The sequence below is a fragment of the Haemaphysalis longicornis genome, unplaced genomic scaffold, assembly GCF_048455015.1.
Source record: "Haemaphysalis longicornis isolate Haplotype H1 unplaced genomic scaffold, Haemaphysalis longicornis Haplotype H1 scaffold_12, whole genome shotgun sequence".
Taxonomy (NCBI): domain Eukaryota; kingdom Metazoa; phylum Arthropoda; class Arachnida; order Ixodida; family Ixodidae; genus Haemaphysalis; species Haemaphysalis longicornis.
The window spans coordinates 12590405-12613679 of record NW_027526225.1 but is presented as its reverse complement, the minus strand read 5'-3'; the positions used below and the strand labels follow the sequence as shown (position 1 = coordinate 12613679).

At 48.8% G+C, this 23275-nt stretch overlaps 1 protein-coding gene across 1 annotated transcript in view; it reads left to right on the top strand.

Annotated features, from left to right (window-relative positions):
* LOC144161870 (uncharacterized) overlaps positions 1-23275 on the top strand; it is a 212942-nt gene that overhangs the window by 20461 nt on the left and 169206 nt on the right. The window contains exon 2 of the mRNA XM_077692447.1: positions 1597-1772. Within this exon, the coding sequence (XP_077548573.1) occupies positions 1601-1772 (172 nt within the window). The 5' untranslated portion in view covers positions 1597-1600. The remainder of the gene's footprint in view (positions 1-1596; positions 1773-23275) is intronic.

Here is a 23275-nt window from a genome sequence, read left to right as displayed (position 1 = left end):
CTCGAACACACGGGCGTTTTTGCTTTTCGCCTCCATCAGAAAAGCGGCCGCCGCGGCCGGGAATCGAACCCGCGACCTCGTGCTCAGCAGCGCAACGCCTTAGCCACTGAGCCACCGCGGCGGGTGTAAAATGAGTGGAAGATTTGAATTTATTGTTGATGGTGTCCCTGAAGGCCTTCACAAGCGGACACGGATGCATTCGAACTAACAACAAATTGAGAACTTCACACGATTTTAAGCACCATGCAGATAGACATCATGAAGAATATTTCATGGTATTCGAAATATGCGGATTATGCCTAGGTATATGCGTTCTAACTTAAGTTATTCTAAATGTAAAAGATAGTTGGGGGAGATCGGCAGTACCTTACGCAAAGTGATAGTGTATACGGGCAACTTGACATTAAATTTAGGGTAATAATAAGAGAACTTTATGGGCCTTGGGAACTGCAGACTATGCAACAAATTTCGTTGTGCCGTGTGGTGAATGGTAAAAAAATCTTCAGACGCAAGGTAGGGTACCGGAATGAAAAACCAGAAATCACAGTTTTGAGGTCCCTGAACCGGTTCGGAACGGTTCCTTCAATTCGTTCCGGTTCAGGTTCAGTTCCAAAATGGCGGAAAGAAATACGGTTCCGGTTCGGTTCCGGTTCCGGGCAAAAATTCGGGTTCGGTTCCGGTTTTCGATTCGGATCCGGTTCCTGTTCGGCACCCTGCTCCTAACTACGATTCGCGCCAGTAATCCCGCAATGTTTACAAATAATTTCAGTGTCCCTTTAGGTTACCGGGAAAGGACGATGTTTTTTTCATTATACAGCTAACCAAATGAACGCAGTATAGGTTGCAGAACTGGAAGCCAGCAAAGCTGGTTTTGATTTTTATTTATTTATTTATTTATATATTTATTTATTTATTTATTTATCGAAAATACATTCAAGGCCCGTAGGGCATAACAGAAAGGAGTGGTAAGATACATACATAAGGTGCAGTTGTTTTACACCAACGGCATAGAAACAGAAATCAAGAACAAAAGAGCGATTCAACAAGGAGTGTTGTGAATGGCTGCTTTAAAGTGAGTGGCATCAATGATGGCAGCGATGGTGGGAGGGAGGCGGTTCCATTCTACACTGGTTTTTGGGGATAAATGATTCATGATACATATCAGTACGACAGTATGGTACACCAACTTTATTGAAATGGTCAATTCGAAATGACGCGTAACGGGGAGGGGGGAGTGATGTTAATCCTTTAAAGTAGGGTTGTGATGATAAATTTTGTGAAACAAAGACGAGAGCATTTGCGACGGTGTGAAAGGCTGGTGAGATTAAGCGTATTTTTCATGGATGAGACACTGGCAAGACGTGAATAAGGTGATGATATGTTACGAGCGACACGCTTTTGGATAGATTCAAGAGCGAGATTGATTGATTTATTGATCGATTGATTGATTGACTGATTGATTGATTATAGGGTCCGTCGCTTAGGCGAAGCGACACAGTGCATGAGCTATTGTCGTTCTTAACTTCCTCCCGAGTATATTACCGCGCTTGAATTTTACTAGTCTCCTAAAATACAATCGCGACGTTTCCCTTTCAGAGCAATGTTCACGGTCAAGGACGCTCAAGGCGTGCCCCGTGGTAGCTGCAGTTCCAAGGACTGCAACTGCGACGGTTTCCTACGACTTCTCTACGATAGGACCGAAAGGCTTGGGCCCGGCCGCCTCGGAAGTTGTAGCTACTGCGGACACGGCGCGATAGAGCACATGGACTTCGGTGAGTATCGCCCTATCGAATGAAAACAACAGGCTGCGAGATAGCATGAATTATGCACAAATTTGCCGTTTCTATCGCAGTGTCGGACCTCCATTTCACGGTTTGCCTGTACGAGCTCGTCATGCACAACGTTTCTCAATGAGAGTACGGGCAAGACCATTGCCCTCTTTCTGTTTAGAATTCCTTATCTATACTTTCAAAAAAATCCGGAAAGTAGGCGTGATCGAGTAGGCGCAGCCTCGTGCGCATTACATTCAGTAACTACACCCTTGCGGAGCCCTCACCGAGAAATTCCTAAAAAATACGTGTGGCCATTTGTTTAGGGGGTATGTAGGCATAGAAATACCTTCATGCGTTGTGCAGCTTGAAAATACCCTTAAAGCTTGCCAATTTACGAAGAGGGTGGACGTGAGTACATATTTTATAAACAATTGAAAACGAAGGGCTTGCCGAACAAACACAGAAAGGGAAGACATCCCTCAACAACGCAAGGAACGCATTGCGGCGCGCGGAAAGAATTCATCAGTTGTATGACTTCAAGTATGTTTTCTAATGAAAGCGAGAAAAAAAAATGCCCCTAGGTTCAGAACCTAACCCACGACCTTCCGAAGGCGCGTCGGATGTTACCGGCGAAGCTAGCACGGAGGCTGTGCTCCCCTCTACTTTGCCGGATATTCATGTGGCTGAATGTAGCCAGCACCGATCTGAGAACAAGGGGGAACGGACGTTGTTTTTAACCGCCGTACCGCCACTCGAGCGTCTACGACGTATCTAGAACTGAAACTAGAACAATGGGTAACTCTCCTGTACCTATAGCGAAGACAGCAGGACCCAAGCCCTCGCTATGCGTATCCGATGGGTATTCAAAACGTCGTGGGTGCGGTTCTCAGTCGGTTCTCCTCGATTTCTTTCGTTTAAAACATTCATTCAATTGAAAAAAACTGATTAACTTCTTCCCCTATAGACGGTATTCGTTGAAAAGTTTAGCGGTTAATTTCTTCGCTTGGCAACACTGGAAACGGCCACAGACATGGCCGATGCGCCACGGATACGGCCACCCCCGCTGGATGAAAGGGTGCGCTCTCATCCAGCGGCCGTGATACGGCGCAGCCTGCGCCACTGCGGCCGCACGCCGAAGAAAAAAAAGACACCGGCTTGCGTCATCTTCTCCGTTCCAATCCGATTCTAAACTGTGGCGCCAACAGAGATGTTATTAATCGCACTCACAGTGAACTGGACGCAATACTTTGTGTTCGGCGAAGAGTTCGTAACGTGAAACACAAGTCATGTGTTTAACAGTTGTGCTTAGCTGGAGAAGTGCCGCCATCCCGCGGAGCCTGACGTAACGAGTGACGGTGCACCTACGGCCGGACTGGAGGAGCGGCGAACGCGTGCGCGCCTGCCGCTCCTCCAGCCCGGCCGTGGGTGCACCGTGGCCTCCGCGATTTGCTGCCGGCGGCGCGCCGGCGCCCCGCCGGCAGAAATCGCGGAGGCCACGGGCGCACTCACACGATTGCACGGAGAAGAGGGGTGCCTGATCTGCGGGCCGTGCGAACAACGTCGCCTAGCAACAGACGCTTGGCCACTGATATGGCGGCGCACACTTCGTTGCCTGCATGCATTCCACGCAATTGAATACTGAAGATACATCCCTTGGTTGCATACCTCGGCAAAGTTGGCGCGGCTCACTCAAACTCATTCACAATTTTTTTTGAATCACCACTCACTCAAACTCAGACTCCATGCTGAGCAGCACATCTGCGCTCACTCAAACTCAAACTCACGTTGAGCGCAAAACTCAGAACTCACTCGAACTCAAACTCAAAATGTACTCAGAACTCAAAATGTACTCAAAGTCAAAATGTAATCAAAACTCAAAATGTACTCAAACTCAAAATGCACTCAAACTCAATATGGACTCAATACTCAAACTGTACTCAAAACTCAAAATGTACTCAAACTCAAAGTGTACTCAAACTCAAAATGTACTCAAAACTCAAAATGTACTCAAACTCAAAATGGTCTCAAAACTCAAAGTGTACTCAAAACTCAAAATGTACTCAAACTCAAAGTGAGCTCAAAACTCAAAATGCACTCAAAACACAAAATGTACTCGAACTCAAAATGTACTCAAAACTCAAAATGTACTCAAACTCAAAATGAACTCAAAACTCAAAATGTACTCAAAACTCAAAATGAACTCAGAACTCAAAATGAATTCAGAACTCAAAATGAATTCAGAACTCAAATGGCCTCACAGAGATTTAGACAGTGAGACAGTGAGAGTGAGTGTGAGTGTGAGTGTGAGAGTGTGAGAGTGTGAGTGTGAGAGTGTGAGTGTGAGAGTGAGAGTGAGAGTGTGAATGTGAGTGAAAGTGAGAGTGTGTGAGTGAGAGTGAGAGTGTGAGTGAGAGTGTGAGTGTGAGTGAGAGTGAGAGGGAGAGTGTGAGTGTGAGTGAGAGTGTGAGTGTGACTGAGAGTGAGAGTGAGAGTGTGAGTGTGAGTGTGAGTGAAAGTGTGAGTGTGAGTGAGAGTGAGAGTGTGAGTGAGAGTGTGATTGAGAGTGTGATTATGAGTGTGAGTTGAGTGTGAGTGTGAGTGTGAGTGTGAGAGTGAGAGTGTGATTGTGAGTGAGAGTGTGATTGTGAGTGAGAGTGAGAGTGAGAGTGTAGGAGAGTGTGAGTTAAGTCTGAGTGTGAGTTGAGGCTGAGTGAGAGTGAGAGTGTGAGTGTGAGTGTGAGTGAGAGTGTGAGTGTGAGTGAGAGTGAGAGTGTGAGTGAGAGTGAGAGTGTGAGTGTGAATGAGAGTGTGAGTGTGAGTGAGAGTGCGAGTGCGAGTGTGAGTGTGAGTGTGAGTGTGAGTGAGAGTGTGCGAGAGTGTGAGAGTGAGAGTGTGAGTGCGTGAGAGTGAGTGTGAGAGTGTGCGTGTGAGAGTGTGCGTGTGAGTGTGTGAGAATGAGAGTGTGAGTGAGAGTGTGAGTGTGAGTGAGAGTGTGAGTGTGAGTGTGAGTGAGAGTGAGAGTGTGAGTGTGAGTGTGAGTGAGAGTGAGAGTGGGAGTGTGAGTGTGAGTGTGAGTGCGAGTGAGTGTGAGTGAGTGAGTGCGAGTGAGTGAGTGAGCGTGTGAGTGTCAGTGTGTACCTTTTGCTATATCCTCATAATTATAACCAGACAGCATTTTTATATTTGTCCCACGCGATCCCCCTCGACGAGACCTTTAATTTGATACCCCACACACCCTAGCAGGGTCATATGGAATTCATCCCAGTCAAACTAACCATGACTCTCATGACTGTAACCAGGACGCATTATTTAAGTGTCCGACGTGATTCCCCTCACTGGAACCTTTAATTTGACACCCCACATGCCTCAGCGGCCTCACCTTGAATTTAACCCAATCTATGACTCATAATGACTATCTCATGATTCGAACTACGAAGCCTTTTTTATTTGTACCACGTGATTCCCCTCGTAAAGACCGTAAATTTGATACCCTACACGCCCTAGCAGGGTCACTTCTAATTTTACCCCAATATAAGACTCGCCATGAGAATCTCATGGTTATAACCAGGAAGCATTTTTGTATTTCTCCCAGGTGATTCCGCTCATCAAGACCATTAATTTGATACCCATCACATCCTAGCGGAATCAATTTGAATGTTAAACCAATCAATGACTAACCATGACTACCTCATGATATAGCCCTACCACATTTTTGTCCCACGTGATTTCCCTTATCGGAACCTTCAATTTGATGCCCCAGACACCCAGTGGCATCATTGTGAATTTTAACCTAATTTATGACCCAGTTTGACTATGTCGTGATAATAATCAGGAAGCACGTGATTACCCTCATCGAGACCTTTAATTTGATACGCCACACGCCCCAGCGTCATGAACTTGAATTTTAACCGAATCTATGACTTACCATGACTACGTCATGATATATCCATAAGTCATTTTCGTCCCGATCGATTCCCCACATCGAGACCTTGAATTTGATTCCCCACATGCCCTCGCAGCGTCATTTTGAATTTTAACCCAATCTATGACTCATTATGACTGCCTGATGACTACAATCAGGAAGCATTTTTTTATTTACCCCGCGTGATTCCATTAATCCAGACCTTTCATTTGATACCTTACACGCCTTAGCCTCATCAGTTTCACTTTTCACCCAATCTAATGTGGTCATTATTCTGTCTTAAGGGGCGCTGCCCAGTCAATTCAGCTAATTCATTTGAAACAGCAGAAAGGACAGTCCCCGCCTCCATTTCCCCCCGGCTCTCACCTCTTCCTTTGTGACCCCTAGTTTATCAAGCCGTTAACAGCAGCAGGCGAACAACCAGCATGCTAGCGCCGCCGTGTGCTTTCCCACCACCCTTTCCCACGCGCTTAGTGGATACGTCAGGAGGAAAAGTTAAAGGGGCACTGACACAAAATTTTGAAGGCGAGATAACTTCGGAGATAGATTGGTGGGAACACATATACATCATCTGCAAAATATCAGCGGCGAATACAGCCTAGAACATATTTAAAATCAATTTTGAAGTGTGCGAAACGCAACCGAGCAGCCAGCAGAGGACCACGCGCAATTGTAAATAAACAACATCCAAACACGTCACGAGTTTGTGTTTGCCGCTTCCGCACTACCGGCGTTTTTCGCCGGCTCGCCGGCTCGCCGCTCCAATCGGAGGGCCGGAGGGCGGAGCTTCTGCTCTTCAGAACGAACGACCCGATCGTTGGCGGCGGAGGCGCCGTGATTTCGTCAGCTAATCAGGCAGCTGGCCGCGACCAAAGTTCTACAGCGATTCCAGGCACTCTGTTTCTATTACTGTTTATTACCATTGGACGCGAAAACGCACCGGAGGCACGAAAAGCTCACTGAGCTAGCCGCACGGTCGCTGTGCAGGCGGCGGCCACGGCCGTGAAGTGGCCCAAGCCGGCGCACCTAGGTAGCTCGAGTGATAGCTTGTTACCGCTGCACGAAATTGTCCCCAAGTCCCGACCATGGTGGCTTACATGAGAAAGGAGTTAATGATGCGATGGCGGGTTGCATTAAAAATTGTCATCTGCACCGCTTACGAGAGCGGCACTCGAATATCCGCCGCAGTGCTGAGCCGAACACATCTGTAGGCGGACCTGTAAGCAGACCGGCCGGCTACTCCCAGCGCGCGTCTTGCCACGCACCGTCTCGAGCGTCGCGCGTCCTTCTTTAGCCGCGGTAGCATTTGCACTCCCAGCGCCTGCGTCACATCCACGGTCGCTTTTTAATTAAGCGCCTCACGAGATCAGTACGTGGGGGCATTCGCAGAAACTGCCGTCGATGCGGATTCGACAGTGCTACGGCGGCTCTGCTCAGTGATATCCCTCCGACGGTCACGTGGTCAACTTTGTTTACACAAAATCCACAAAATCCATCGTTTCGCGGCATTCGCTGAAACCGAAACTGCGACTGGCCGCATTGAAAATGCCTCTAATTAAACAACCGTCGCACGCTGAAGCAAATGAGGTTTCTACAGGTTATAAGTAGGTCACTAGCCACTTATCGCAACAAAAAAAACAAGATGCAAAATTTTTGTGTCAGTGCCCCTTTGAGACAACCCTTTTTTATGACCTCACCAGTCAATTGTCATTCACGCGCCCAGCCGTGAAAATTAGGTATACAGCAAGTGCTTATGGCCATGAAAATTCAACAAGAAAGTACAAAAAATCAGACACACCCTCCCTCCCAACCGATCATGCAGATCGCGATTGGTGCCGTACCCGCAGGTAACCTGAACTCCGAGCCCACAGTGACGTATGAAACTTAACAGCCAAACATAGCTGCCTCCTAGGCTACTCATATGTACTCAAACTCAAAATGGACTCAAAACTCCTATGTACTCAGAACTCAAAATGTACTAAAAACTCAATATGTAATCAAACTCAAAATGTTCTCAAACTCAAAATGTACTCAGAACTCAAAATTGACTCAAACTCAAAATGTACCGAGAACTCAAAATGGACTGAAACTCAAAATGTACTCAGAACTCAAAATGGACTCAAACTTAAATTGTACTCAGAACTCAAAATGGACTCAAACCCAAAATGGACTCAAACTCAAAATGTACTCAGAACTCAAAATGGACTCAAACTCAAAGTGTACTCAGAACTCAAAATGGACTCAAACTCAAAATGTACTCAGAACTCAAAATGGGCTCAAACTCAAAATGTACTCAGAACTCAAAATGGACTCAAACTCAAAATGTACTCAGAACACAAAATGGACTCAGAATTCACTAGGTCTCAGGCGTACTCAAACTAAATCGGACTCATACTCAGTCGGGATCACTCGGCTCAAACTCACTCAAGCTCAAACTCACCGTGCCACACTAGCCTCGCGATCACTCAAACTCAAACTCATGCGTGAGTTTGAGTCCAAATGAGTCTGAGTGAGTGGACTCATGAGTGAGTTCGCCGACCTCTGCTTGGTTGTCATGACTGCTGGATTTTCTTTCTGTACATAACCGCCTCCAATCTCCTATAATCACTATTTACCATATATATTTACACTAGCGGTAGTACCCGGCGATGCCTGGTGGGCCGCTGTACTAATGATACTAATGTGTACAACACACGGGTATTTCTTACTTTTCATAATTACGTAGTTACCGTGAAGTTGTACACCCCCTGCACTTGGGGGTGGTAGCTAGCGCCACTCGGACTACTCGGGGTGAAGGGGACCTTCTTTTTAACCCCTGGGCCGTGACTCGAGTGTCTACGACATGTCGAGAGTGGTCGACCAGCATTGAACCCTCTTAAGCTACCTTTGCAGGAAACTAAAATACCTGAACATAAATACCCAAGGAAGTGGTGGGAAAAAAGCCCCGCCGGTAGCGTAGTGGTTATCGCACCAGACCGGTATTCTGGAGGTCGTGGGCTCGGATCCCAAACGGCGGGCATTTTTTCACACATTTCTTTCTGACTCAAAAAATTCATCTGTTTCTATGACCTAACGCATTCCCCGTTTGCTTTCCGCGGTTTTCTTGACTGCCAACCCTTTTTCTGTTCTTATTTCACTGAGCCCCTTATTTTTCCCATTTCTGATTCGCAACATGCATAGCGAGGGCCTCTGTTCTGGCAGTCATGGTGCCAAAGGTAGCTTAAGAGGGTTCAATGCTGGTCGACCACTCTCGACATGTCGTAGACACTCGAGTCACGGCCCGGGGGTTAAAAAGAAGGTCCCCTTCACCCCGAGTACTCCGAGTGGCACTAGCTACCACCCCCAAGTGCAGGAAACTAAAATACCTTAACATAAATACCCAAGAAAGTGGTGGGGAAATAGCCCCACTGGTAGCGTAGTGGTTATCGCACCAGACCGGTATTCTGGAGGTCGTGGGCTCGGATCCCACCCGGCGGGCATTTTTTCACCAATTTCTTTCTGACTCGAAAAATTCTTCATCTCTTTCTATGACCCACCACAACCTCCCCTTTGCTTTCCGAGGTTTTCTTGACTGCCAACCCTTTTTCTGTTCTTATTTCACTGAGCCCCTTATTTTTCCCATTTCTGATTCGCAACATGCATAGCGAGGGCCTATGTTCTGGCAGTCTTGCTGCCAAAGGTAGCTTAAGAGGGTTAAATGCTGGTCGACCACTCTCGACATGTCGTAGACACTCGAGTCACGGCCCAGGGGTTAAAAAGAAGGTCCCCTTCACCCCGAGTAGTCCGAGTGGCGCTAGCTACCACCCCCAAGTGCAGGAAACTAAAATACCTAAACATAAATACCCAAGAAAGTGGTGGGGAAATAGCCCCGCTGGTAGCGTAGTCGTTATCGCACCAGACCGGTATTCTGGAGGTCGTGGGCTCGGATCCCACCCGGCGGGCATTTTTTCACCAATTTCTTTCTGACTCGAAAAATTCTTCATCTCTTTCTATGACCCACCCTTTGCTTTCCGAGGTTTTCTTGACTGCCAACCCTTTTTCTGTTCTTATTTCACTGAGCCCCTTATTTTTCCCATTTCTGATTCGCAACATGCATAGCGAGGGCCTCTGTTCTGGCAGTCTGGCTGCCAAAGGTAGCTTAAGAGGGTTCAACGCTGGTGTACCACTCTCGACATGTCGTAGACACTCGAGTCACGGCCCGGGGGTTAAAAAGAAGGTCCCTTCACTACGAGTAGTCCGAGTGGCGCTAGCTAGCACCCCCAAGTGCAGGAAACTAAAATACCTTAACATAAATACCCAAGAAAGTGGTGGGGAAATAGCCCCACTAGTAGCGTAGTGGTTATCGCACCAGACCGGTATTCTGGAGGTCGTGGGTTCGGATCCCACCCGGCGGGCATTTTTTCACCAATTTCTTTCTGACTCAAAAAATTCTTTATCTCTTTCTATGACCCACCACAACCTCCCCTTTGCTTTCCGAGGTTTTCTTGACTGCCAACCCTTTTTCTGTTCTTATTTCACTGAGCCCCTTATTTTTCCCATTTCTGATTCGCAACATGCATAGCGAGGGCCTCTGTTCTGGCAGTCTGGCTGCCAAAGGTAGCTTAAGAGGGTTCAACGCTGGTGTACCACTCTCGACATGTCGTAGACACTCGAGTCACGGCCCGGGGGTTAAAAAGAAGGTCCCTTCACTACGAGTAGTCCGAGTGGCGCTAGCTACCACCGCCAAGTGCAGGAAACTAAAATACCTAAACATAAATACCCAAGAAAGTGGTGGGGAAATAGCCCCGCTGGTAGCGTAGTCGTTATCGCACCAGACCGGTATTCTGGAGGTCGTGGGCTCGGATCCCACCCGGCGGGCATTTTTTCACCAATTTCTTTCTGACTCAAAAAATTCTTCATCTCTTTCTATGACCCACCACAACCTCCCCGTTGCTTTCCGAGGTTTTCTTGACTGCCAACCCTTTTTCTGTTCTTATTTCACTGAGCCCCTTATTTTTCCCATTTCTGATTCGCAACATGCATAGCGAGGGCCTATGTTCTGGCAGTCTTGCTGCCAAAGGTAGCTTAAGAGGGTTAAATGCTGGTCGACCACTCTCGACATGTCGTAGACACTCGAGTCACGGCCCGGGGGTTAAAAAGAAGGTCCCCTTCACCCCGAGTAGTCCGAGTGGCGCTAGCTACCACCCCCAAGTGCAGGAAACTAAAATACCTTAACATAAATACCCAAGAAAGTGGTGGGGAAATAGCCCCACTAGTAGCGTAGTGGTTATCGCACCAGACCGGTATTCTGGAGCTCGTGGGCTCGGATCCCACCCGGCGGGCATTTTTTCACCAATTTCTTTCTGACTCGAAAAATTCTTCATCTCTTTCTATGACCCACCACAACCTCCCCTTTGCTTTCCGAGGTTTTCTTGACTGCCAACCCTTTTTCTGTTCTTATTTCACTGAGCCCCTTATTTTTCCCATTTCTGATTCGCAACATGCATAGCGAGGGCCTCTGTTCTGGCAGTCTGGCTGCCAAAGGTAGCTTAAGAGGGTTAAACGCTGGTCGACCACTCTCGACATGTCGTAGACACTCGAGTCACGGCCCGGGGGTTAAAAAGAAGGTCCCCTTCACCCCGAGTAGTCCTAGTGGCGCTAGCTACCACCCCCAAGTGCAGGAAACTAAAATACCTTAACATAAATACCCAAGAAAGTGGTGGGGAAATAGCCCCACTAGTAGCGTAGTGGTTATCGCACCAGACCGGTATTCTGGAGGTCGTGGGCTCGGATCCCACCCGGCGGGCATTTTTTCACCAATTTCTTTCTGACTCAAAAAATTCTTCATCTCTTTCTATGACCCACCACAACCTCCCCTTTGCTTTCCGAGGTTTTCTTGACTGCCAACCCTTTTTCTGTTCTTATTTCACTGAGCCCCTTATTTTTCCCATTTCTGATTCGCAACATGCATAGCGAGGGCCTATGTTCTGGCAGTCTTGCTGCCAAAGGTAGCTTAAGAGGGTTAAATGCTGGTCGACCACTCTCGACATGTCGTAGACACTCGAGTCACGGCCCAGGGGTTAAAAAGAAGGTCCCCTTCACCCCGAGTAGTCCGAGTGGCGCTAGCTACCACCCCCAAGTGCAGGAAACTAAAATACCTAAACATAAATACGCAAGAAAGTGGTGGGGAAATAGCCCCGCTGGTAGCGTAGTCGTTATCGCACCAGACCGGTATTCTGGAGGTCGTGGGCTCGGATCCCACCCGGCGGGCATTTTTTCACCAATTTCTTTCTGACTCAAAAAATTCTTCATCTCTTTCTATGACCCACCACAACCTCCCCTTTGCTTTCCGAGGTTTTCTTGACTGCCAACCCTTTTTCTGTTCTTATTTCACTGAGCCCCTTATTTTTCCCATTTCTGATTCGCAACATGCATAGCGAGGGCCTCTGTTCTGGCAGTCTTGCTGCCAAAGGTAGCTTAAGAGGGTTCAACGCTGGTCGACCACTCTCGACATGTCGTAGACACTCGAGTCACGGCCCGGGGGTTAAAAAGAAGGTCCCCTTCACCCCGAGTAGTCCGAGTGGCGCTAGCTACCACCCCCAAGTGCAGGAAACTAAAATACCTTAACATAAATACCCAAGAAAGTGGTGGGGAAATAGCCCCACTAGTAGCGTAGTGGTTATCGCACCAGACCGGTATTCTGGAGCTCGTGGGCTCGGATCCCACCCGGCGGGCATTTTTTCACCAATTTCTTTCTGACTCAAAAAATTCTTCATCTCTTTCTATGACCCACCACAACCTCCCCTTTGCTTTCCGAGGTTTTCTTGACTGCCAACCCTTTTTCTGTTCTTATTTCACTGAGCCCCTTATTTTTCCCATTTCTGATTCGCAACATGCATAGCGAGGGCCTATGTTCTGGCAGTCTTGCTGCCAAAGGTAGCTTAAGAGGGTTAAATGCTGGTCGACCACTCTCGACATGTCGTAGACACTCGAGTCACGGCCCAAGGGTTAAAAAGAAGGTCCCCTTCACCCCGAGTAGTCCGAGTGGCGCTAGCTACCACCCCCAAGTGCAGGAAACTAAAATACCTAAACATAAATACGCAAGAAAGTGGTGGGGAAATAGCCCCGCTGGTAGCGTAGTCGTTATCGCACCAGACCGGTATTCTGGAGGTCGTGGGCTCGGATCCCACCCGGCGGGCATTTTTTCACCAATTTCTTTCTGACTCAAAAAATTCTTCATCTCTTTCTATGACCCACCACAACCTCCCCTTTGCTTTCCGAGGTTTTCTTGACTGCCAACCCTTTTTCTGTTCTTATTTCACTGAGCCCCTTATTTTTCCCATTTCTGATTCGCAACATGCATAGCGAGGGCCTCTGTTCTGGCAGTCTTGCTGCCAAAGGTAGCTTAAGAGGGTTCAACGCTGGTCGACCACTCTCGACATGTCGTAGACACTCGAGTCACGGCCCGGGGGTTAAAAAGAAGGTCCCCTTCACCCCGAGTAGTCCGAGTGGCGCTAGCTACCACCCCCAAGTGCAGGAAACTAAAATACCTTAACATAAATACCCAAGAAAGTGGTGGGGAAATAGCCCCACTAGTAGCGTAGTGGTTATCGCACCAGACCGGTATTCTGGAGCTCGTGGGCTCGGATCCCACCCGGCGGGCATTTTTTCACCAATTTCTTTCTGACTCGAAAAATTCTTCATCTCTTTCTATGACCCACCACAACCTCCCCTTTGCTTTCCGAGGTTTTCTTGACTGCCAACCCTTTTTCTGTTCTTATTTCACTGAGCCCCTTATTTTTCCCATTTCTGATTCGCAACATGCATAGCGAGGGCCTCTGTTCTGGCAGTCTGGCTGCCAAAGGTAGCTTAAGAGGGTTCAACGCTGGTCGACCACTCTCGACATGTCGTAGACACTCGAGTCACGGCCCGGGGGTTAAAAAGAAGGTCCCCTTCACCCCGAGTAGTCCGAGTGGCGCTAGCTACCACCCCCAAGTGCAGGAAACTAAAATACCTTAACATAAATACCCAAGAAAGTGGTGGGGAAATAGCCCCACTAGTAGCGTAGTGGTTATCGCACCAGACCGGTATTCTGGAGCTCGTGGGCTCGGATCCCACCCGGCGGGCATTTTTTCACCAATTTCTTTCTGACTCGAAAAATTCTTCATCTCTTTCTATGACCCACCACAACCTCCCCTTTGCTTTCCGAGGTTTTCTTGACTGCCAACCCTTTTTCTGTTCTTATTTCACTGAGCCCCTTATTTTTCCCATTTCTGATTCGCAACATGCATAGCGAGGGCCTCTGTTCTGGCAGTCTGGCTGCCAAAGGTAGCTTAAGAGGGTTAAACGCTGGTCGACCACTCTCGACATGTCGTAGACACTCGAGTCACGGCCCGGGGGTTAAAAAGAAGGTCCCCTTCACTACGAGTAGTCCGAGTGGTGCTAGCTACCACCCCCAAGTGCAGGAAACTAAAATACCTTAACATAAATACCCAAGAAAGTGGTGGGGAAATAGCCCCACTAGTAGCGTAGTGGTTATCGCACCAGACCGGTATTCTGGAGGTCGTGGGTTCGGATCCCACCCGGCGGGCATTTTTTCACCAATTTCTTTCTGACTCAAAAAATTCTTCATCTCTTTCTATGACCCACCACAACCTCCCCTTTGCTTTCCGAGGTTTTCTTGACTGCCAACCGTTTTTCTGTTCTTATTTCACTGAGCCCCTTATTTTTCCCATTTCTGATTCGCAACATGCATAGCGAGGGCCTCTGTTCTGGCAGTCTGGCTGCCAAAGGTAGCTTAAGACGGTTAAACGCTGGTCGACCACTCTCGACATGTCGTAGACACTCGAGTCACGGCCCGGGGGTTAAAAAGAAGGTCCCCTTCACTACGAGTAGTCCGAGTGGCGCTAGCTACCACCCCCAAGTGCAGGAAACTAAAATACCTTAACATAAATACCCAAGACAGTGGTGGGGAAATAGCCCCACTAGTAGCGTAGTGGTTATCGCACCAGACCGGTATTCTGGAGGTCGTGGGCTCGGATCCCACCCGGCGGGCATTTTTTCACCAATTTCTTTCTGACTCAAAAAATTCTTCATCTCTTTCTATGACCCACCACAACCTCCCCGTTGCTTTCCGAGGTTTTCTTGACTGCCAACCCTTTTTCTGTTCTTATTTCACTGAGCCCCTTATTTTTCCCATTTCTGATTCGCAACATGCATAGCGAGGGCCTCTGTTCTGGCAGTCTTGGTGCCAAAGGTAGCTTAAGAGGGTTCAACGCTGGTCGACCACTCTCGACATGTCGTAGACACTCGAGTCACGGCCCGGGGGTTAAAAAGAAGGTCCCCTTCACCCCGAGTAGTCCGAGTGGCGCTAGCTACCACCCCCAAGTGCAGGAAACTAAAATACCTTAACATAAATACCCAAGAAAGTGGTGGGGAAATAGCCCCGCTGGTAGCGTAGTGGTTATCGCACCAGACCGGTATTCTGGAGGTCGTGGGTTCGGATCCCAGCCGGCGGGCATTTTTTCTCCACTTTCTTTCTTTCTTTCTTTCCAATTTCTTTATCTATTTCAATGACGTACCACATCGTCCCCTTTGCTTTCCGACGTTTTCTTGACTGCCAACTCTTATTTCTGTGTTATATATATATATATAACACAAGGGCTTGTACAAGCCCTTGTTATATATATATATAACAAGGCTCGTACAAGCCCTTGTTATATATATATATATAACAAGGGCTTGTACGGACACGCGTAATTGTAGAAAGTCCCAACCGATAGCGCCGAGCGGTATGCGAACACGTGGAAATTGAAGTGAATTTCACGTCCAGAGGGGGTAACTTTAAAGTTCCCGCTGGCCTTCTTATGCGCGTGTTATGACAAAGTCATGAAATTGGTTTTTCGACAACTATATGGCGGCCTTCGGAAGCAGAAATGAATTGGATATATCAATGGCCTGTATAGATATTGAGGAACGTGTAAAAGACGCATTTTTCCCAAAACCTTGATTGTTCTATTAGGTGGATGTTATAAAAAAATGTTGAACATGGTTATATAACTGTGTAAGTTGCCGATATTAACAAAAAACCCCTCAATAAGCTAAATTGCCTGCGAAAAAAATAAGTATCTCAGAAATTATTTTACCGCTTTGCATTCTCTTCGTGGTGTAATTCTTTAGAAAATTTAGCAATATTGACATAATACATCGTAACCACACTATGCTGATGAATTTTCAGGCCGTTTGAACGAGCAGTGCGAATAAGCGCTAACATCTACTGTGAGGGATTTTCGACTTCTCAGGCGTGTCATTTGAAAAAAAAAATATTTTCGTCCTTTCACCATCGTCGCAGGGCGAACTACTTAAAATTCGTTTTGCTCAGTTGCATGAGTAACGTTTATTCGCAAGCACCAATTTGATAAATGAATAAGCGATAGATCTATTGTGGGATCCTTAAGAACACCCATTTTGTTCCGAAATGCAGAATGAGCCAAACAATGGTGGTTAGGGCAAAACCTAAAACAACTTTTGAGATATTCTTAAGCGCTTTACGTATCAGCAAGAAGTGATTCAATGGAGCGATAGCTGCATCGCTGTGATGAAAATAAGACTTGGGGCGCAAAACATGAACGTCTTCCGGGCGCAGGTTTCGGCGGACCGATGAACGCTCTCTTTGTGGGAGTACCGAGCAGTTGAGGTCACCCACACTACGCATTATGGTATATTACACGAAATGCCTCTTGAGCAGCTATTCGCCAAGTCGTGGCGCCGTACCGGTCCCCACATCGGAACCGTATCTGCCGGATTAAAGCTTGCGTAACGTCACCGGGGAATATAACTACCCGCATGTGTGTGCTGGTGACCCTCGATTGTTGACTTGGCCAGCGTCGGGCCTGTTCTGCGCGTTGAGGAACGAGTTGAGCGGCCTTGTGAGTGTCGTCGAGGGATAAACGCCTCGCTGCAACCGTCAGCCCTGGGGAAGAGTATTACTTGCAGGACCCGTTGAATCCGTTCGTCTCATTGGGCTCTCTGCACCAACAAAAAGCTCGTCGTTCGGGTCCGAGCTGGACAGTGCTCTCTCCCAGGGCTCAGAAAAGAAAGGGCAGAGGAGGTGGGTAGGTGGGGTATCTTATCACATCCCCACTTGTATGTCGTTTTGGGGCAGTAGCAGAAGCAGCCAGCGGGTGTCCCTGCTGATGCGTGCGGGCAATGGTCGCGGCGCTAGGCCAATCACGACCCGAGTGTCGGGGTGCATCGTCTGCACCATGCGGGCCAGGGCGGTGCGGGCCTCGTCGAAGGCAGTGAAGTCTTAAGAAACGAGTGCCCTCCTGGTAGGCCTAGCTGGCTCGGACGCCGGCGTCCTGATTGGGCAGATGCCACTGTGGCCCGGCAGCCAGTGGAGCTGCAGGTCGGAGCCTCGGGATGCCACAGTGGGCAGATTGGTTGCAAGGCAGCGCTCTGGGTAGCCACGTGCCGAGTGCAGCCGCAGCAGGGAAGTCCTGGAGTCCGTGAGAATGACCGCCCAGGAGTGGTTCTGGGGCCTCATCTCGAGGAGGAGGTCGGCGGCCAAGTGCAGCGCTGCCAGCTCCGCCCGAGTTGAGGAAGTGGGGAAGGGCACGCAGCAGCTCCGCCTGGCTCCCAGCTCAGGCACCACGCACGCAGCCGCCACTCGCGCGTGCTGTGGTTGACGGAGCCGTTCGTGAAGAGATGCAGGTAGCTGCTCAGCTCATCCTGCAACAGGGTGGCCGCCTAGTGGCGGATGGCCCGGGATGGTGCGGTCCGCTTGTTGCAGACCCCGCGGAGTATCGTAGTGATCTGCAGGGCCTTCCCAGTGTCTGGTGGTGGCTGCACCAGGCGGGGTTGGTTCGGCATCTCGATTCCCTCCTCGAAGATAGTGAGCAGTGTTCCTATGTGCAAGTTGAGCCGGCTATGGAACCTCTGCAGGAGCGCAGCCCCGTCGCGCGCTTTCAGCAGGCGCCGTATGTGCCGCAGCCCCGTCTACAAGGCCCGCATCTCGATGGGCCAGGTGCCCGCCTCATGTGTAAGCGCCCGCCACCGGGTACGTGGAGGGGAGGCCCAGGCAGTGGCGGATGGCGCTGCGCTGTTCGATCTCTAGCTCCTGCCAGGGCCCGGTTCCCAGGTAGGCGAGTGGAAGTGCGTACAGCATATCTGCGCAGGCCATGCCGTGAAACACACCGTGCGCCACTTGGTGTCAGCAGCCATTGCCTCAAGCCAGAAGCTGCCGCACCGTTTGCAGCACCAGTGCACTGCATGCCCGGAGGGCCTTGATAGCTGGCAGCCATGTGAGCCGGCAGTCAATGGGCAGCCCCAGGTACTTCACGGTCAGCCGCCAGGGAAGAGGCCGTCCGTTGAGTGTGATGGGCGGTGTTGCCCGTCGAGCCCTGCATCCTCCCCGGGGGAGCATAAGGGCCTGCGTTTTGGCCTCCGAGAGCTGTAGGCCACGGCTCTCGAGGAAGGCTGCGACTGCTCCCAGAGCCCCCTGGAAGAACGCCTTGACTGTGTGGCAGTCTTTGGTAGGGCCATAGAACCGAAGTGGCAAGGCCCCATCCCTCCAGGCTTGCTACACTGGGTGTAGCAAGCCTGGAGGGATGCAGTCGGGAAGGGGAGCCGGCACCAAGTTGAAAAGAAACGGGCTTAGCACGCTCCCCTGGGGCACCTCGGAGCGGACATCTCGAGGGCTGCTCGTCGCCCAGCCGACCTTCACCCGTAGCGTCCGGTCACGCAGCAACGCCCGGATGTAGCCTCCGAGGCGCCCCACAACGCCCATGCCCTCCAGGGCCTCCATGATGGCTCCGCGGGCAATCGCGTCGAATTCCGACCCCATGTCTCGCAAGAGCAGGAAGGCCACCTCTTTGTCGTGGCGGGCCTGTTTCAGCATGGAGACGGCGTCCGCCAAGGGAGTCAGCCGTGCAGCGGTGCCGCCTGAAGCTACTTTGCTGCTCCAGGAAGACGCCGCTATGGTCCGCGATCCCTTCAACACGGGCCAGGGCTGCACTCTCCCCGACTTTTCCAGCCACCGACTTCATGTACATGGGCCCGTAGGTCTCTGGCTCCGTCGGGGGGGGGGGAGAGGAGGGGAGGACACCGGTCTGCCCGGCCCGATCGAACAGTCGCAGAAGCGGCTCCAGCTGAGTCACGTTCAGGTTCCGCAGAATCGGTGCGTCCCCCCGTCCGTACTTTATGGAGCCTTGCAGCTCACAGAGCGTGGTGTCCGTGGGGCAGAGGGAGACCTCTTTCTGGTCGTGCGGGGTGGCTGGCGCCGCGTCCAGTGAGGCGGCAATAACTGGAGGAGGGGCTTGAGCGGCCGTGTCAAACTGTTCGGCGAACAACTCCGCCAGGGCCCCTCGGTGATGCCCAGGGATATGGCCACCGCGAGCAGGGGACGCCGGCTTGAGGTGGTAGGCCCCAGCAGAGCCATGAAACGCAGGCCCTGCCCGGGTTCCTGCGAGAGAACATGGACCAGCAAAGCGACTCCCAGCCCTGCCTGTGACGCTGTCGGGTCCGTCGGCGGCATTGGGCGTCTTCCCGCCGATACTCCGTGGAGTCGTCTGGGCGCCTGCTTCGCATGGCTTTCCTGTACAGCTGGTTGCGGAGGGACCGAAGCCTGAGCAGGTCAATGTCCAGGAGTGGCGTGCAGAGAGGTGATTCTCCCTGTACCGTTGCCTTATCGGCGCTCCGCACGACTGCTGCGAAAAAGTAGACTTCCGGGTCCTTAGTGCATTTCGTCATTTCCTTGCGGAAGTCGACCCAGCTAGGGACTGCGTAAGCCCTTGTGTCGGCTCACTTGCGGTGGTTAGGGCTAGGTTCGGTCGATGCATGAGTGGTAGTCGGTCGCGACAATGACCCAGCGGCTCCTTGTGTTTAAAGTTCGGAAAGAGCAGGTCTGTTTTCACTTGCTGGAACAGAGCTATCGACGGTTCGATCGGGTGTAGAAACCCGGCAGGACGCGTTCTCTGTTTCTTTCGTAAGCATCCAATTTCATCAATATTTGGTTATCTTTCGTCAATCAACATCGCGTTGCCCTTTTTAGAGAACTATTTTTGGCCGAGAGCCCATTTGATTTATTTGAATTGGTTTAAACCTGCGATAGCTTGGTTGGTGCGGGTGTTGTACTAAAATTTTCTTTGTTTTAAGTGCGAAGCACTGTAGGACCTCGCAATGTCCGTGCCGTCATCCGGCGTTCGCCGTGCGCACAGACTTGTAAGCCATTCATCGAGAGCGGCGCACACTGTAGTACCATCCGCGCTCCATCTGGGGAGAGCGCCGCAAACTGCAGTAGTAAAGAGCGCGAATTTCAAAGGGTACAAAACGCAAAAACAAAGCAAAAACCATAAACTGTCAACGATAATTCGAGGAAAAAGAACAGGTGCAATTACAGTTGAATCTAAAGTGACTACAGTGAGCTACACGAGACTGCGCTTGGGTGCAATCCGCATATAAGCGCGTTCCGGAATCAACCGACGACCATCAGGGAACGTGCATAGAGCTCATCTTTGCCAACTGCAATCTAGCCCCACTCGAAGAACCACTCTCTCTGCACTTCATCGATCACGAGACAGTGATCGTGAGGGGCAAATGCAACCCGGAACTCGTCACAACGTACCACCAATATTGTCAATAGAACACTCTATATATACACTGCCCACACGTTTGTCCCTACATTAATGCATTTAATGCGCGATAATTCGTGTCAATTCAGCCCAATTCGGGCCGAAAAAATCCCACATCTCCACGCCGTGAACGATGCTGGGGGTGCAAAGTACTGGGACGCGAATTGTCTTTCGTGTGGCGCTTGACATTCGCAGGGCATTTACTGCATCTCAAAGTCGTTTAAAACTCAGAGTGCATCATCACTTAGGGACGATGACACTCATCACACAGGCAATACACAACTTGCGTCCAGTGCTTCGCACCCTCGGCGTCGTTCACGGAGTGTAGGTGTGTGATGACGCGATGCGGGATGACAGCACGGACATTGCAAGTTCCTAAAGTGCTTCTCACTAAATAAACATCTTGACGTCGAAACATACTTGTCGCAGCTACAGTGTTCTTTTGACTTCCTAGCTTTTACTGAAACATGCTTCATGAACAACTCAGGCATGCCTCACTTTTCAAATTACAATTAGGTTTCTGTACACCATGCGAATACACGGGGTGGTTGTATGTTGGTCTACGTTCAGGAGCACCACCGTTTCGAATAACTTTCCGATTTCACGTGTTCTGCTGACAATTCCGAACACGTCGCCATCGTTCATCGCAATATTACCATCCTTGCTATCTTTTAACCGCCACATGGTTCCCAGTCACACTTTTTAGATTACCTAGATCCTTTTCTGGAATTTGCAAAATTAAAAAAAGTGGCACGCAGTAATTATCGGTGACTTGAACACTGACGTTGTTTTCTGACAATACTACAACGCGTAACCTAGTTGAAAGGATATTTTTAAAAGGTTGTGAGAATCTCATAGAACAGCCTACTAGGGTTACTCTGACTTTAGAGACAGTTATAGACTTATGTTTTACAAGCTTTGAGAAGAATCTGACCTGCTCAGGCGTTCTTGCACCAGGCTTAAGTGATCTTCTTCCAATATTCGCTGTTCTACGTATGCACATAACCAAGGGACTGTACGAGTCATGAATGGCCACATGATCATTAAATTTTAAGAGTTGATTGCCCGTGAAAATTGGGATTGTGTTTACCGAGAGCCTAATCCCTCGAAACCATACGACATTTCTATCAACAATGTAAATACTGCCCACGAACTGTCGCTTCCTTGAATGACGTAAGTTAAACAAGAAAAAGGAAGGAAACAATGGTTTACACATGACCTTTATAAACGCATAAAGCGTACTGATAAGTTGTTCAAACGTTTTTTTATTCGTTACCCTGAAATCCTAGGCGAATTTAAGATTAGGTTACTTCCGATTAAAAAAAAAAAAAAATGCCAAAGCAGAGCATTATACGCACAAACTTGACATTTCCGCATAAGATACGCGCAAAGTATGGAGCACATTTCATGAATTTGTTGGAACAAATATTGAAGCAATACCTTCTGAATTACCCGCCAATGGAGGCTGCTTGTCTCGTATATCCCTCGGCAACGCCCTAAATGTACATTTCGTGAACTCGGGAGCTCCGATTTCGACACCGCGCACTTCGGTAGAACTTGCCTGTTAAAATACATCAGGCAGTACGTCATTGAGTCGGTATACATGACACCAATATTCGAAGCCGAGATAGCTGCCATTATCATGTCCTCTGACAGTAAGTCGGCGGCTGGTGAATATGACATCAAACCTGAGCCCATTAAAGCGGTTTCTTTAGTTATCGCTGGCTCATTGGCACACAAATGCAATAATATTATAACCCCCGGCCGTCTTCCAGATAGGATAAAAATTGCGCGGGTAACAGCAATTTACAAGGGTGAAAAAAGCTGCGACTTAAATAACTTCACGCCTATGTCTGTGCTACCATTTTTTATAGAATAATGGAAAGGGTTCTACACAACCGCCTACAAAGTTTGCGATCAAAAAATCGTGATTTCTGACACACAGTATGCATTTCAGAAAAAGGAATCAACTGAAACGGCGTTCATAACAGTTTAAGACCAAATTATTAGTAATATCGAAAATCGCGAGGACACTGATGTCATATTTCTCGATTTTGGGAAACCCTTCTTTTATATCAAGCATGATATTTTGCTACAAAAACTTGAAAAGTATGGCACCAGGGTTCCTGCATGAGATCTTATCCGCAGTTATCTCGATAGTAGATTTCAGTTTACGTGTTTACAGAGACACAGCTCCGACATCCATCCAATTAAATACGGAGTGCCGCAAGGATAAATTTTAAGCCCTTGTTTATTCAATTTGTATATCAACGGCTTCATTAAAATCCCTTCAACAGGCCACATCGTTCTGTACGCTGATAATGCCAATGTCTTTTTTCGGGTGGAAACCATTAACAGCTTGAAATTATGTTTAACAACTCTCCCCAAGAACTCTGTAAACGGCTTCATATAAACAGCCTCTCAGTGAATACCAGCAAAACTAAATTCATGCTGTTTTACCCAAAAAGGAAAACAGTGAGCTGTGAAATACGGCATCAGTATTGCAGTACGGCACTACAACACGTCAATAGAAATTCATTCGTGGGCGTAACATTCAACAAAGACCTGTCCTGGAAAAATCACATCAACAGCGTTCGTGTAAAGATAGCACGATCAGTCGGTACGCTGCGCCATCTTTAAAGTTTTTACCTGGTTGGTTGAGGATGCAGTTATATTACTCCATTATACACTCCCATTTTACATATGGTGTGCTATTATGGGTTATTGCTAACAAATGTTATATTGATAACTTTTCTCTGGTGCACCATAGAGCCATTCGCTTACTAAACTCGTCAAACAAATTTATGCTTTGAGAAATCTTGTGATGCAATGCAATATCCCAGATAAAAAACAAACCTTGTTGCTCAAACTTGCTGTGTTTGTTTTAAAGCAAGTCGTGTTAAAATACCTCGTGCTCTTTATTACATTTTTGAATCAAACGACATGGTATGCGCTACGTCACACATATGTTG